Source organism: Mesocricetus auratus, unplaced genomic scaffold (assembly GCF_017639785.1).
Source record: "Mesocricetus auratus isolate SY011 unplaced genomic scaffold, BCM_Maur_2.0 Super-Scaffold_100004, whole genome shotgun sequence".
Taxonomy (NCBI): Eukaryota; Metazoa; Chordata; class Mammalia; order Rodentia; family Cricetidae; genus Mesocricetus; species Mesocricetus auratus.
In genome coordinates, this window is record NW_024429189.1 from 38322269 (window position 1) to 38336588 (window position 14320).

The 14320-nt window shown below is 42.5% G+C and overlaps 1 protein-coding gene and 1 pseudogene across 3 annotated transcripts; one reads left to right on the forward strand and one right to left on the reverse strand.

Moving 5' to 3' along the window:
- The first annotated feature begins 33 nt into the window (after positions 1-33).
- Phospho2 (phosphatase, orphan 2) lies at positions 34-6325 on the forward strand. 3 transcript variants are annotated; one of them, XM_005065172.4, is made up of 3 exons: positions 34-295; positions 1308-1341; positions 5563-6325. In XM_005065172.4, the coding sequence occupies exon 3, from the start codon at positions 5589-5591 to the stop codon at positions 6312-6314; it is 726 nt and encodes a 241-aa protein (XP_005065229.1). In that variant the 5' UTR covers positions 34-295; positions 1308-1341; positions 5563-5588; the 3' UTR covers positions 6315-6325. The 3 variants fall into 3 exon arrangements, with proteins under 3 accessions (XP_005065229.1, XP_021088453.1, XP_012973542.1); XM_021232794.2 differs by having other exon boundaries at positions 34-261; XM_013118088.3 differs by having other exon boundaries at positions 34-190.
- A 4169-nt stretch (positions 6326-10494) lies between these two features.
- LOC101843108 lies at positions 10495-11318 on the reverse strand (annotated as a pseudogene).
- Positions 11319-14320: the final 3002 nt, after the last annotated feature.

The following is a 14320-nucleotide window of genomic DNA, read 5'->3' on the forward strand; positions in this document are numbered from 1 at the left end:
AGGAGCCCAGTCTGCGCCGGGAACCCCAGCTCGGGAAGTGCGCCTGCGCGGTGCAGCGGCGGGCCGGGCGCCGCGCTCGCGATCCGGCGTTTACGTCAGGCTTGAGGACCAACCGGCGGACGCTAGAACGGATGCTGGCTGCCGGCTGCGACCCGGGCCTGGGTCAATGAGGATCCCTCTGTCCTGCCAGGCCGGTGTCCCCTTCCCCACCCGCTCCGCTAGTGTGGAGCCGGCCGGTGTGCGAGTCGAGGCCTAGGCCCGGTGCGAGCCCCCACACTGCTCCTCGCGGGCGGAGGTGAAGGACAGACCCCGCTTGGCCTCAGAACCCCAGGGATTAAGGGACATACAAGCTGTTTTTGAGTTATTTGGTTTGTGCGGCGTGGCCAGGGCTAGCTGAGACCCTATGGATAATGTTACATAGGGCTGTTAAGGTTGAATGTTGTCCCCAGGACGTATATACCAAACTGCTTGGTAAATACATTGTAATTAGTGTGCTAGGGAGCCAGTCTCTAATGACACCAAAATATATGAAAGTGGGCTAGTAATTGATCTCTAAAGGCTTTCTGTAAATGTTACAGCTCAGATGGAAAAGTATTCTGGCACTCGGGAGCCAAGGAATACCACGGGTCACAGTAAGCTTACAGCCCTGCTCTAGGGAAAGACTTCCCCAGTGTAACATCTCTGCTGGGCTAGGGGGAGATTTCCCAGCCTTGTTCTCCTTAGTTCTGCCCAGGTTCCTCTGGCAAAAGAAGATTGTCACCCAAACCTCATTCAAGAGATTTGTTGGGAGGGAAGAATCCAGGAGAGAAGACAGCAGCCACCTGAACAGGCACTGGGCTTATATAGGGCTCCCTTTGGGTGTAATTTTTTCCAGGGAGAAATTTCTAGGGTGGGATTGGTCAGATTTCAGTCCCTTGAGCTCAGATTGGCTAGATTTCAGGGATTGGTTGGTTTTCAGCTTAGTTGGTCCGGGGCAGATTTGGCTCTGGTTTCAGGGCCAACGTGTGTTTGTTTCACTGGCCCTTTTTAGCCTTTTGGCTCTAATTTCAGGGTCAGGGCATATATCTATCACTGGCTCTGATTCCAGGGACAAAGTGTGTTTCTTTGGCTCTGATTGCGGGACCAGTGTGTGTTTCTTTGGCTGGCCCTTTTCCCCTACACTTTCCTGACACCCCGAAGTACAAATGGTTTCATTACTAAGTAGTTGGCACTATCAGTTAATTAAGCAAGAACTGTTGTCCCTCACAATGAGAACAAGATTTTCAGTAATGAAAGTTCTAACACATAGTTGTGCTGTTTCTCTTTAGGTTTTCTATCAGATGTTCCACTGTAATAATGCTGGTAAGTACAGAAGGATTAATAAGAATATCTGTAGACAGAAGTTTGTGCACATACGCTAGTGATTTGGAAGCATAGCTGAAAACATGACAGGAATTAAAAGGTCAGGGATTTTACTGTATTGCAGGCAAACACCAACTTGCATAGTTTTGTATGAGCCCCACGATGCCTCGTGAGGGATCAGTGAGTTACTGTGGAAGCTGCCATCATCAGAAATTTTTGACTTAGTTTTCCTGAGCCCCTGTCCCCACAGGGTAATGCAGAGTTGGCAGGAAGTCACATGGATGTGATGTGTGTTCCACTGTAAGACAGGAACTCTGAGCTGAGGGAACTCATCTCAAGGGACAACATGCATGTCTTTATGTTGTCCAGTGTAGAGGTATCTGTGAAACACCTGGGGCATTGAGGACATGTGAGAGTGGCAGCGTCTTAATGGTTATTTTCAGCTTTACTTGGGAAACAAATATAGATATTTCAAAAACAAAATCACAAGTAAGACTAAAAATAACCATTAAAACACTCACTAAGACCTGCCACTCTCACACAAACTATTTTTATGTTTATTATATTTAATTATATGTATGTACATGTGTTTGTGTGAGAGTATGTGCACATGAATGAAGGTTTCTGAAGAGGCTAGGACTGTCAGATCCTCCTGAAGTTACAGGTGATGGTAAACTACTCAATCTTGGGTCTTCTACAAAAGTAGTGTGTGCCCTTAACTACTGAGCCTCCTCTCAAACCCCTTATTCATTTCTTTGCCTACTTATTTAGTGTGTTGTGCATATTTCTTTGCCTACTTATTTAGTGTGTTGTGCATACTGTGCAGTTCAGAGGCATTGAACTCCCTAGAACTGGACCTGCATGTCAGGGCCAACAGACAGTGAGGATTGAGAAGGAAAGACAGAAGATGGAATCAGGAGGGCTCTCGGGGAATACTGCAGCAGCCTTGAGTTTATTTCTCATAGCCCTTTTATACCCAGAGCAAAACAGGGAGGGGAAAAGATTTCTTTTCCACGGTCCAAGGAATAAACAAGCATAATCACCTCCTTGATTCTCAAAACACCTAGTAACCATGCCTTTGTCCAAACTTTCTGTTGTTTGAACTTGAGGAGCAAGAACAAGCTTGAACTCTCTGACCTTAAGTCAAGATGAAATGGAGTCACTGTGGTCTCCCACGTTGCTCTTCCAGACATGGGTTCTGAGGAGTGAACTTGGAGCTCTCAGCAATATGCACTCTTAAAAATGATCTCTCCAGTCCTGAGAGCAAGTTGATTGGCTGATTAATTTTGTTTCTTTTCTTTTCTTTTGAGACAAGTTTTCTATGTATAACAGCTCTGGCTGTCCTAGAACTTGCTTTGTAGACCAAGCTGGCCTCCAACTCACAGAGATCCACCTGTCTCTGCCTCCCAAGTGCTGGGATTAAAGGCATGCACAACTACCACCCAGCTTTGTTTTTTTTTTAATACAGCATATTGGTGTGTATGTGTGTGTGCGCGTGCGCAGCAGTACTCTCTAGTCAGAGGACAACATTTAGGAGCCCTCTCTTTCCACTGTGGGTTTCTATCCTAGCAAGTGTTTTACCATCCGGGTCATCTCACTGTTTTCTTATATTGCACATTGTAACCTAAACTGGGCTCAAGCATGCAGCATTATACCTGCCTTAGCTCCTGAGTTCTGGGATTACTGGTGTGAGCAACTATGCCTGGTCTGTTTTCCAAATGTTAATAAAGGAATTTCCAGGTAAATTCACACTGTTAAAAGTTAATCTGCACGTTCCTAATTTTTGCAGGTTTTTATTTTAAGTACTTCACTGATGTCTGTATATTTATTGGTCATAAAATATGTGTTTGCCTTTTAACAAGAAAAACTGAAATGGCGAAATTCAATTGACTTAACATTTGTGATGTTATTAACTAGATAAAATATTTCCATATGACATTCTCTTTTTTGTATTTATTTCAAGTATATGTTCATAATCAAATTTTGTTTCTTGATATGAGGTAAAGGGAGCCATCTAGAAAACATATTTTAAGCTTTTAAAATACCTTATTAATTTTAGGAGTTAAGAAGTCTCCATTCCTTTGCCATACATCAGATCAATCTCTCTTTGTACAGAAATGGAATACTGTTTAAAGACAGCTGACAATTTAAAGATTTTAATGACCAAAGCCCTATGCTGAAATAAAATTAATTGGACTGCAAGGGCCACTTTAGATGTAGATATATAGATATATATGATGGGAAAATCTAAAATTGGGGAAAATACTCTTAGATCAACCTTAAATGTGTGTTTATTTCACTCTTGTGCTATTTTAATTGTTAAAAGCGCAGTGGTAGTACCCTTTAATTACAGCGCTCTGGAGGCAGAGGCAGGTGGAGCCAGCCTACTCCACCAGGACAGCCAGGGCTATGCAGAGAAACACTGTCTTGAAAATCAAAAAGTACCAAATTAGTATTTATTTTAAAGTAATAAATAGATGTGATGGCATGTACCTTTAATCCCAATACTTAATTAAGAGACACCGTGAGTGGATCACTGTGGGTTCCAGGCTAAAGTTCTTTATAGAGAGTTCTAGGTAAGCCAAGGCTACATGGTGAAACCCTGTCTCAAAAGACACTCAACTGTTGTGTTTAATTAATTTTGTTTGGTTTTGTGTTTTTAGACAGGGTCTCTTCATAGTTCTGCCCGTCCATAAACTGGCTATTTGGACCAGTCTGGCCTCAAACTTACAAAGAAAGATCCTTCTGCCTCTGTCTCTCAAGTGCTAAGATTAAAGGAATTGCCACCACACCAGGTGTAAAATGTTGTACTTAAAAACATGAAATCGGAGCCAAGCTGACCTGAGACCACAATTCCACCTCTAATACCAACTTTTTTATTAGTTGGTTTATATAAGATGAGAGTGACAACAATTATACTTAATAGGATATTAAAATTAGATGAAATGTTTGAGTGATCTTTCAAAAATATATGTTCTCCTTTTGTTTACACATGCAAATTTTTTTCTTGGAATTCTATGTGATTACTATTTTTTAATGTGATGGTTTTCAGCATTTTTTTTCGTTTGTTTGTTTTTGTTTTTACGAGACAAGGTTTCTCTGTATTGTTTTGGGGGCTGTCGGTCCAGCCTGGCCTCGAACTCACAGAGATCCGCCTGCCTCTGCCTCCCTCTGCCTCCCAAGTGCTGGGATTAAAGGCGTGTGCCACCACTGCCCGGCCGGTTTTCACCCATATTAACTATGGCCAACTTAATGTTTCCATTTCTCTTGGGGATTTTTTTAAATTATGTATACAGCATTCTGCCTCCAGGTATGCCTGCATGCCAGAAGAAGACACCAAATCTCATTATAGATGACTATGAGCCACCATGTGATGGTTGGGAATTGAACTCAGAACCTCTGGAAGAGTAGCCAGTGTTCTTAATCTCTGAGCCATTTCTCCAGTCCTACTTTATAAAGTTACATGGCTTTAATTTGTTCAAAACTTAGTATACAGTATATTATGGTCTGTTATTTGATACAAGGATCATTATAAATATTATAAGCTAGTAAAGTAAGTGTAGTAGTTATCTTAGGAAAAATAAGTGCTGATCCTAAAAAAAAAGTTTAATCGAGGGCTGGAGAGATGGCTCATTGGGTAAGAGCACCTACTGCTCTTCTAGAGGACCCAGGTTCAATTCCCAACACTACATGGCAGCTCATCACCAGTAACCCCAGTTCTAGGGATCCGATGATCTCTTCTGACCTCCTTGGGTACCAGACACAATGTGGTACACATAACATGTTAAGAAAAATACTCACATGCAGGAAAAAGTTTTTTAGTGCATAATAAGGGCTGAGTATGGTGGCACATACCTTTAATTCCAGCATTTGGGAGACAGAAGCAAGTAGAGTATTCTTAGTTCCAGGACAGCCTGGCCTACATAACTAGTTCCAGTCCAGACTGGGGTGAATAGTGAGACCTCATCTCAAACAAAAACCTTACTCATTAATTTACACTCCTTGCTTTAGCATGTTAACTAGTTTATTTATTCATTTTTTAGAAATTCCTCATTATCAGCCTCAACCTCTTGCTCCTTCTGCCCCGGCCTCCTAAGTGCTAAGATGACAACATGTACTACCACACCTACCTCTTAGGCGGTTAACATTTACTTTTGATCTTAAGTGTAGTAGATATGTAAACACAGTTATGTTTAGGGAATAATATTTCTTCTTTTTCAGGGTAACCCAAATCTATTTCTGGAACCATGAAAGTTTTGTTGGTATTTGACTTCGACAATACAATCATCGATGACAATAGTGACACCTGGATTATACAGTGTGCTCCAAACAAAAAGCTTCCTGTGGAACTACAAGATTCTTACCAAAAGGGGTTTTGGACAGAATTTATGGGCAGAGTCTTTAAGTATTTGGGAGACAAAGGGGTAAAAGAAGATGAGATGAGAAGAACAGTGACATCAATGCCTTTCACTTCGGGGATGGTAGAGCTTTTCAACTTTCTAAGAATGAATAAGGATAAATTTGATTGCATCATTATTTCAGATTCAAATTCAGTCTTCATACATTGGGTTTTAGAAGCTGCTGATTTCCATGATGTCTTTGATAACGTGTTTACAAATCCAGCAGCTTTTGATAACAATGGTCGTCTCACAGTGAAAAATTGCCATGCTCATTCTTGTAATAGGTGCCCAAAGAATCTTTGCAAAAATGCAGTTTTGCTAGAATTTGTAGATAAACAGTTACAAAAGGGAGTGAGATATGCACGGATTGTTTATATAGGCGATGGTGGAAATGATGTCTGCCCAGTAACCTTCTTAAGAAAAAATGATGTTGCCATGCCTCGGAAAGGATATGCTTTACATAGAACTCTTGCCAGAATGTCTCAAAATCTTGAGCCTATGGAATCTTCTGTTGTAGTTTGGTCTTCAGGTGTTGAAATAATTTCTCATTTACGATTTCTAATAAAGGAGTAATGTGCCAACCATTGAAATGTGTATTAAGATTGGACTCCGTAACATAAAACGAAATCCACAATATCTAGTACCTATAAAAATGAGAGGGGGTTTCCCCTTTAAAGTGTTCTGATGATATTTTAAGGCCACTTTGTTGCTCAGGCAACCTCAGCTTTTGATTCCAGCCCATGATTGGTGGTTGATGGCCAAACACAAGTCTTCACAACTAACATCTGACCAGCAAGAACAGGGCAGTGGGGCTGTAACCCTTTGTTTAAGGATAGTTTCCAATTGTACCAAACAGTTCTGTTCAAATACCATTAGCCAAAGCCTAGTCAGTGCCTTCCCTAACTGCAGAATACAGCATTCATTCCAGATAACCATGTGATGGGAAAAGGTGGGAAAAAAACAATACATAGCTGAGGTAAGTGTAACTCATGGACTATACTAAGGATTGTTAGTGAATTGCATTTTTTAACTTACTCTTGCAAAAGGGTAGCCTTATTTTATTCATTTATTTAAAAAATACATCCAGTAGTTGGAAATGTGGAGAATAACTTGTGTTCAAGATTGAGCTTTACCCATAACCCACTGCTGAGGAAGGCATTGTTGCTGGAGGTGTAATGGATGCTGATACTTCCTTACAAGAGGTGCTGCAGACTGCCCTCATCCAAGGTGGTCCAGCATGGGAATCGTGCAAAGCTGCCAAAGCCTTAGGCAAGTGCATACCTGGACCCGATTGTGATGAGCCCATACGGGTAAAGTAGGTAGAGGAGCTTTGTCCTGAGCCTGCAGATCAACCTGACTAAGATAAGAAACTTGGAGTATTTTTAGGCATCTGTGAAAGCAAGGGAGGAAACCACATAAACTGCTTGGTTGCCTAAAGATGCCATGGAAGAATACTTGAAATCCAAGAAATAATATCGACTTATTTTCTCAAAAAGAAAAAAGCCTGATGCTTTATATACATAAGAATAAAAGGCTGTCAAATGTATATAATGTCTTCTGAAATCTGGTTTTAAGATAATGGTGCAGTACTTTAGGTTTTATTTACTGGTGTGGGTTGAGGCATGCCATGGAGCAGGGGGTGGAGGTCAGAAGACCGTTTATGGGAGTGGGTTCTTGTTCCACCATGTGGGTCTCAGGGATTGAACTCAGGGTCATCCACCTTGGTGACAAGTGTCCTCAACTGCTGAGCCATCTAACCAGCCCATGGTGCACTATTTCTTCTTTTTAAAGATTTATTTATGTATATGAGTGTTCTGTCGACTTTATGCAGAAGAAGGCATCAGATCCCACTGTAGACAGTTGTAAGCAACCATGTGGTTGCAGGGAATTGAACGCAGGACCTTGGGAAAAGCAGCTGGTGCTCTTAGCCACTGAGCCGTCTCTACCCCGTTGTAGTATTTCTTGTGTTTACATCAATCAGGATTTCCTTTTGAAATGAAATCATATTAATTTTCTTCACATGTTTTATGTTTGTATCATAGCATCATAATTATTACGATATGCTGTTATTTTTGTTGTTGCAAGACAGGGACTTGCTGTGTTAACCCAGACAGACCTCAGCTTCTCAATCCTGTCTGCTTACATCCACCATGCCTGGCTTCAATTTGCCAGTTTAAATAGTGTGCTATTTATATTGGCAATTCAGTTGTGAAAAATATGAACTTGTATAAATATTTGAGAGACCTTGATATAGGAAATATCTGCTGATCTGTACTTTTATAAATGCATGCTAATTCATAGGTTCATAATTAATCAAAATACTCAGTAAATATAATAGTTTTTTTCTTTTTATGTTTTAGTTTGTGTTGGGGTTTTTGTGTTCTGGATTTTTTTTTCTTGGTTTCTTCTGTTTTTTTGTTTGATTTTTGAGACAGGGTCTTACTGTAGGTAGTCCTGACTGGCCTGGAACCTGGTATGTAGACCACACTGGCCTTGAACCCACAACAATCTGACTACTTGTGCCTCAAATTCTGAGATTATAGGCATGGATTACCACACCTGGCATAATACAGTTTTCTTAATCTCCAAAATTAGAAATATTCAGTATAATGTAATGGGGAAAAATTGTACTCTTTCACCTCACTCCCAAATACAAACTAAATTTTTAGTAAGTTGTATTATGTTGAAACACATTTTTGCTTTGTTTTGTTTTTCCAAGACAGGGTTTCTCGAGGCAACTGCCCTAGTTGTCCTGGAACTCACTTTATAGAGACCAGGTTGCCCTCCAACTCAGGAGGGAGTGCTGGAATTAAAGGTGTGTGCCACCACCACCTAGCCACATTTCTTTTTTTTTTTTTCTTGGTTCAAATTGTTTTATTTCCATCTTTAACACTAGCAGGAGTCCAAAACAGACTGATATCCATGAGCATAATTTAAGTGTGACAAAGAAAGAATTAAAAACTATATACATGAAGAAAAAAGGAAAAGGATTTTTTTCTATACTAATCATTTCCTATTGGTACAGTTTCTGATTAGTATAAATAAACACATCTTTTTCTCAATTTAATTTAGGATGAAGTAATAGAATTTAAGATCAACTTCATAAACTGTCTTTAAGGAGAAAACTAATTTTTAAGTGGGTGTCACCATATTTACCGGTGAACTGGCTACATGGTGACCTTGGCTCCTTGAAGTCTGGCTATCATTAGAACTAAGAAGAGCAAGTCCATGAGGCCCACAAGGAACTCAATGGCTGTGACATCCAAGGAAGGGCACACACCACACATCACAATAATGAGAGCTAATGCTCCTACCCTTTGAGTCCATGAAAAAAATTATTAGTCTTATTCAAACTAACTGGAAGTCAAAACAGTTTAAAAAGTCAGAATGAAGAATGAAACTATTTTCACATAGAGGAGGGACACTCCTTCAGCGCCATTTAAAGTGAATTCTGTGCTGAGTCCCTGCTCCTCCAGAACAGTAAACTGAAAGTCAGTTATTGCTAGCAAAGCCCCAGTGGTCCCTTTCCCCACCTCAAAGATGTTTCACACAGGAAGGCTCCGGTTTGGCTTGAAGCCCTCTGAGGAAGTAGTGGAGGAAAGCTGGCACTGGAGGCCTATCCTCTACCAGCCACCGTACCTGGTGTCCCAGGGGCAATCTACCACCTCACTGCCTCCGAGAGCACCAGAGGCTCCCACACATAGAGTGGAGCAGATTGTTACGTGTCCCATGGGGAGGAAGAGGCACCATGCTTTGCTGACCAAAACCTAAAGTCCAGAGGATCAAAGCCCAACTGGCCAGAAGAGCAGCTTTGGGAAATATCATCTACTCAGGAGTGTGGGAAAGTCAGGGGAGTGGCAGGTTGAAACATGGGCAACAGCGACTTGGGCAAAAGCACGGAAGTAAACGGCTGATAAGGCCACTGTTGCTGCTACACCTCCTGGTGTCTATGCTTGGGCAGACATTAGGCATTAGACTGAAAAACTGAGGGTTGGAGAGCACTGTGGACAACACAGGACATATCTCAGCAGAAAAGAGGACACTCAGAGACTTTCGTGTCCTATTGGCCTTGAATGTTTTCTGTGCCAGGAAAAGACCTCTGCAGCATGGGTAGGGTTCCTGGGAACAGCTGGTGAACAGACATCGGGTGGGATGGACACTGCTCCCATAGGCAACACTGGCCTGGGGACGCTAGCACTGCTACATCTTCCGGATTGCTGAAGAGCAGGTGAAGAACGGGTTTATTGCAGTTTCTCATCCTTAGGAAACATGGTTGCCCTGCAGAGGGTCTCGACTTGCAGGAAACACCGCACATCAATGTAAGGTGCAGGCAGAATCATAGGTCACCTCTGCTCTCAAAAGAAAAAAGTCCACCAGCTGGGCTTTTCAGGGGAAGCTTCTGTACTGGGATCCTTGGGCTGGATGGACTGTGTCTGGCCAGGTCACTGTGTGGCAGTCAGAATAGCTAACTGGCAGATGCCTTGGGAGTGTTATGCACCCAGAAGAGTTGGTACAAACTTTCCCAACAGGGAAACTTCTCGGCCAACATGTAAGCTCCATAAAGAGGCTGGAGCCATGATACTCCAACTCCAATATGTCTGACTCCTTTTCTCCTGCTCTGGGCTCAGAACGCCCTGAGGAGCAGAGATGCTGATCTGGCCTGAGAGGATCCCTGGATCCTGCTCCATAGCATCAGACTGGAGAAAACAAAAGGATCTAAGGGGTTGGAAAACAGAGCAGTTTACATTAGACATTGATTTTTGAAAGTCTTTTTGAGCTCGGGAAACTGGAGGCAGATACCATGCAGAAAGGCCAGCCTGTCTGTCTGTCCATTGGTCTATCCTGAGCAGTTCTGAACATTTCATATATAAATGGGGTTGATCTTTTTCCTACAAGTTGGGCAAGTGTTAGCATTCTTAAGGGAATCACGGAGACACTGGCTACAGAAGACGAGGCCACATTCTGTAGAAACAATGAGGTGCCCATTCTGCACAATCTCTGAGCATCCATCCATGCAAGGGCCTGAGCCCTGTAGTTCCTTCATCCTTGGTGCCCTGGGAAGTATGAGTAGTCACATACACATCTTGGTCTCTAGACAGCTCCTCATCATCACTGCTCACCACACAGCTGTCAGCATGATGTTGGCGCAGCCTCCTGCTATTTCTTCTTGGCCCTCTCCTTTTCTTCAACAATCACAACAGAGCCATTGTGAGTCAGGTCCACAACCACAGGCTCTAAAGATTCACAGGTGAGGTCCACGATTTCATCTCCAGCAGTTTCCACGAGTTCTATGGGTTCTGCTTCCAAGGAAATCAATCTCAGGGGTTGAAGCTGTTTCCCGAGTTTGCTTCTGGGTTTGTCTAGAACTTACTGCTCCACCACGCCATTTTCTTTGAGGGTTTCGCGTACTCATTGTGCTCTCTGGCTTCAATCCACAGAAAAAGAAGTGATATTCACCAAGGTTTATGGGGAGGTGGAATGTTCTCAATCTCTCAGGCCCACTTAATACTCATTCTGTGGCTTACAATTTAGAGCCAACTAGAAGTCCAGTATTTCCAAGTTTTGAAGTCGATGAGATCAGGCAGACGCCACAGCCAATGCGTTCCAACAGGGACGTACCTCCTCCACCAGGCATTGAGGCGCGTCGACGCGCTCAAGCAGGACTGTACCGCCTCACCGAGACCCACTTCCGCTCGCCGCCACATTTCTTATAAATGATCATTTGTCTTTGTTGAGGCCAATAACAAATTATAGAACAAAAATTAAAATATAGTAGTTTTGCTTACAATAGCTAACCAAGCAGTTTTGAGAGTTCCAGGCCCCAGAAGATCCCTGGTTCACAATCCCTACACAGACCTTGAACATTTCGGCCCCAAGCCTAACACAGTAAAAGAAACACACCCTGGATTTGGGACCCAAGCCAGAGAAAGAGACACTTTATCCCTAAACCTACAGCCAGGGAAAAACACTCTAAGTCTGAAACTAGCGCCAAAAGAACACACTTGACTCCTAGATCCAGGACATGGAAAAGAAACTCACTTAGGCCCTAGAGTTGGAGCCAAAAAGCCAAAAAGAAACATAGAAAGAAACACAGTTTGGTCCTGAAATCGGCACCATCTTTGACCCTGACTAAAAACCAGCCAATCCCTGAGCTAGAAAAACTGACCAATCCCAGGCCAGCAGGCTTGGAATTCCCATAGGTTTGGAATCTCCTCAGGCTGGGGTTTCCCCTAGACTGGGAATTCCCACCACTCTAGGGGGCAGCCAATCACCATCCAGAGGGCTTGGAATGCCAGGGCAGCCAATCAGCTCAGTCCAGGCTTGAGCCAATCCCAAGGATGTAACTATGCAGTTTTTGGAGTGCTTGAGCCAATCCCAAGCCTGTAGCTGGGCAGGTTTGGAGTTTCCCCAGCACCACCCTCCTGCCTGGCTACTATATAAACCCCCTTAGCTGCTCTGGGTCTTTCCTGTCACTGCTACTGATGCTACTACAGCAGCCACAGCTACAGCTTGGGAGAGAAGGAGGAACCCTAGTTAACTCCCAAATAAAGACTGTTTTTGCATCGGAGTCAGTCTGGTGGTGATCCGGGTTTCAGATTTCAGGTTTAACAAATTGGTGCGGTAGAATATTTTAAGGTGCATGACTTTTGTTTATGCTGCATTTGTTTAACTCTGTGATTCTTTGCCTGTCTAAAACACCTGAAGAGCCGGCCAATAGCGAAGCAGGAGCGAGGATAGGCAGAGCTGGCAGGCAGAGAGTACAAACAGAAGAAGAAACAAGGAAGAGAGAAGCAATGAGAGAACAAGGAGAGGAGAGCAGCAGGGGCCAGTAATGCAGCCACAGAGTAAGAGTGAAAGTAAGACATACAGACGTTAGAAAAGGCAAGAGTAGACGGGACAATCAGTTAAGAAAAGTGGGCATTCCTAGGAATAAGTCCCTGTATGTGAGTTACTTGGGAGCTGGGTGGTGGTCCCCGCAAAAAGCAAAAAGAACAAAAACATGACACAACAATTTAGACCATATCATTTATTGAGAATGTCTAGAAAAGCTGACAGCTGAATAAAATATTAAAATATCTACTCAACTGCATCAGAGAACTGACAACAATGGGGAACTTCTAAGGGAATGCAGGAGTGTAGGTAGAGACCAACTGTAAACTGTGTCATTGATACATCTGTAACCTCATGTGCTGGTGAGATGGTGCCAGCACCCATGTGATCTGTCCCACTAGAGCCTCACCCGAGACAAACTAAATACTATATCAACCTTAGACCGTGAGACAGTTGTCCCAGCCAAGCAGAACCTGAGAGACAGCTAGGTTTAGCTAAAATGCTAACTCAGATGGAATGTTGTCATACAGTAATAAAATAATATATTAGGCCCCAAATCTAAGAAGCTTTGCAGATATGTTGTAGGTCACACAATAAAATACCCACACAAGGAGACATGAGTGAAAAACAAGATTCCATTTAAGGATATTTGTAGGACCTAAAGATATTAGGGTTTTCAGAGTCAAATTTCTGAGAATTTTGTCAAAGAATTGAAAATATTTTAAAGGGCGGCTGGGAGACATGGTGAAATGGCTCATCAGGTAAAGACCGGTAGCGCCATACCGATGACCTAAGTTCAGTCTGCAGGATCAGCATGGTAGAAAGAGAGAACCAAGTCTGCGTTGTCCTTTGACCTCCACATGTACCAAGGCATGTGTATGTGTCCACATGCGTGTGCACACACATTTCTTAAATTATATTAAAAACAAATGGGAAGCCTGGCTTGGTGTGATACACACCTGGAATCCTAACACTTGGTATGCTCTGGCAGGGAAATAAGTGAGACCAGTTTAGTTGCATTATTGTGTTGCTTGGTTCAAGTCAGACTTAGCTACATAGTAAGATCAGGTTTCAGCAACAACAACAACAAAGTGGAAATACTAGAATTAGAACTGAAAATGACCATGCACCCAAATGATTTATCTGTTCTTTTTTTTTTTTTCTTTTATATAGGGCCTCCCTCTCCCTATCTAAAAGGAGGTTGGCCACAAAATCTAAGTTTTCAGCCTCATGGTTTACAGGTATGTCCGCCTTGAAATTAAGATCTTACAGCAGAGTAAGCATAGCTAAAATGAGAGCTCGTGGATAGACAAAAGTAAGAAGAAAATGCTCCGAATGCTGTAGACAGTGTTAAAACGATGAAAAAGAAACGTTGAAATGAAGGCACATTAAGAAGATATCCCCTTCTTAACTGGTATTCCCTCTGAGAGAAGACTGAGTGTGAGCATAGTTTATGAGATTACAGAACTTTGCAAACTGAAGAAACGATGACGAGAGATGCAAGAACCTTAACACACCAGATGCAGCGCGTAGCTGTAGTCCCTGCTACACAGGAAGCTGAAATAGGTTGATGGCAAGCCGAAGCTGTAAACTAGCCTTATCAACATAGCTGAAACAAACCAAAACAAAAACAGCTCTTAGCAGGATAAACACAAAGTTCGCAGTGTAACAAGTCTTTTCTGTCGTCCCAGCTAGCTTCCAAGTAGTGACATGAAAACTTATTACGCTTGTTCCTAACTAGCTCTTAA

Coding starts and splice junctions, on each gene's coding strand:
- Phospho2 (XM_005065172.4), top strand. CDS start 5,589: ATGAAAGTTTTGTTGGTATTTGACTTCGACAATACAATCATCGATGAC.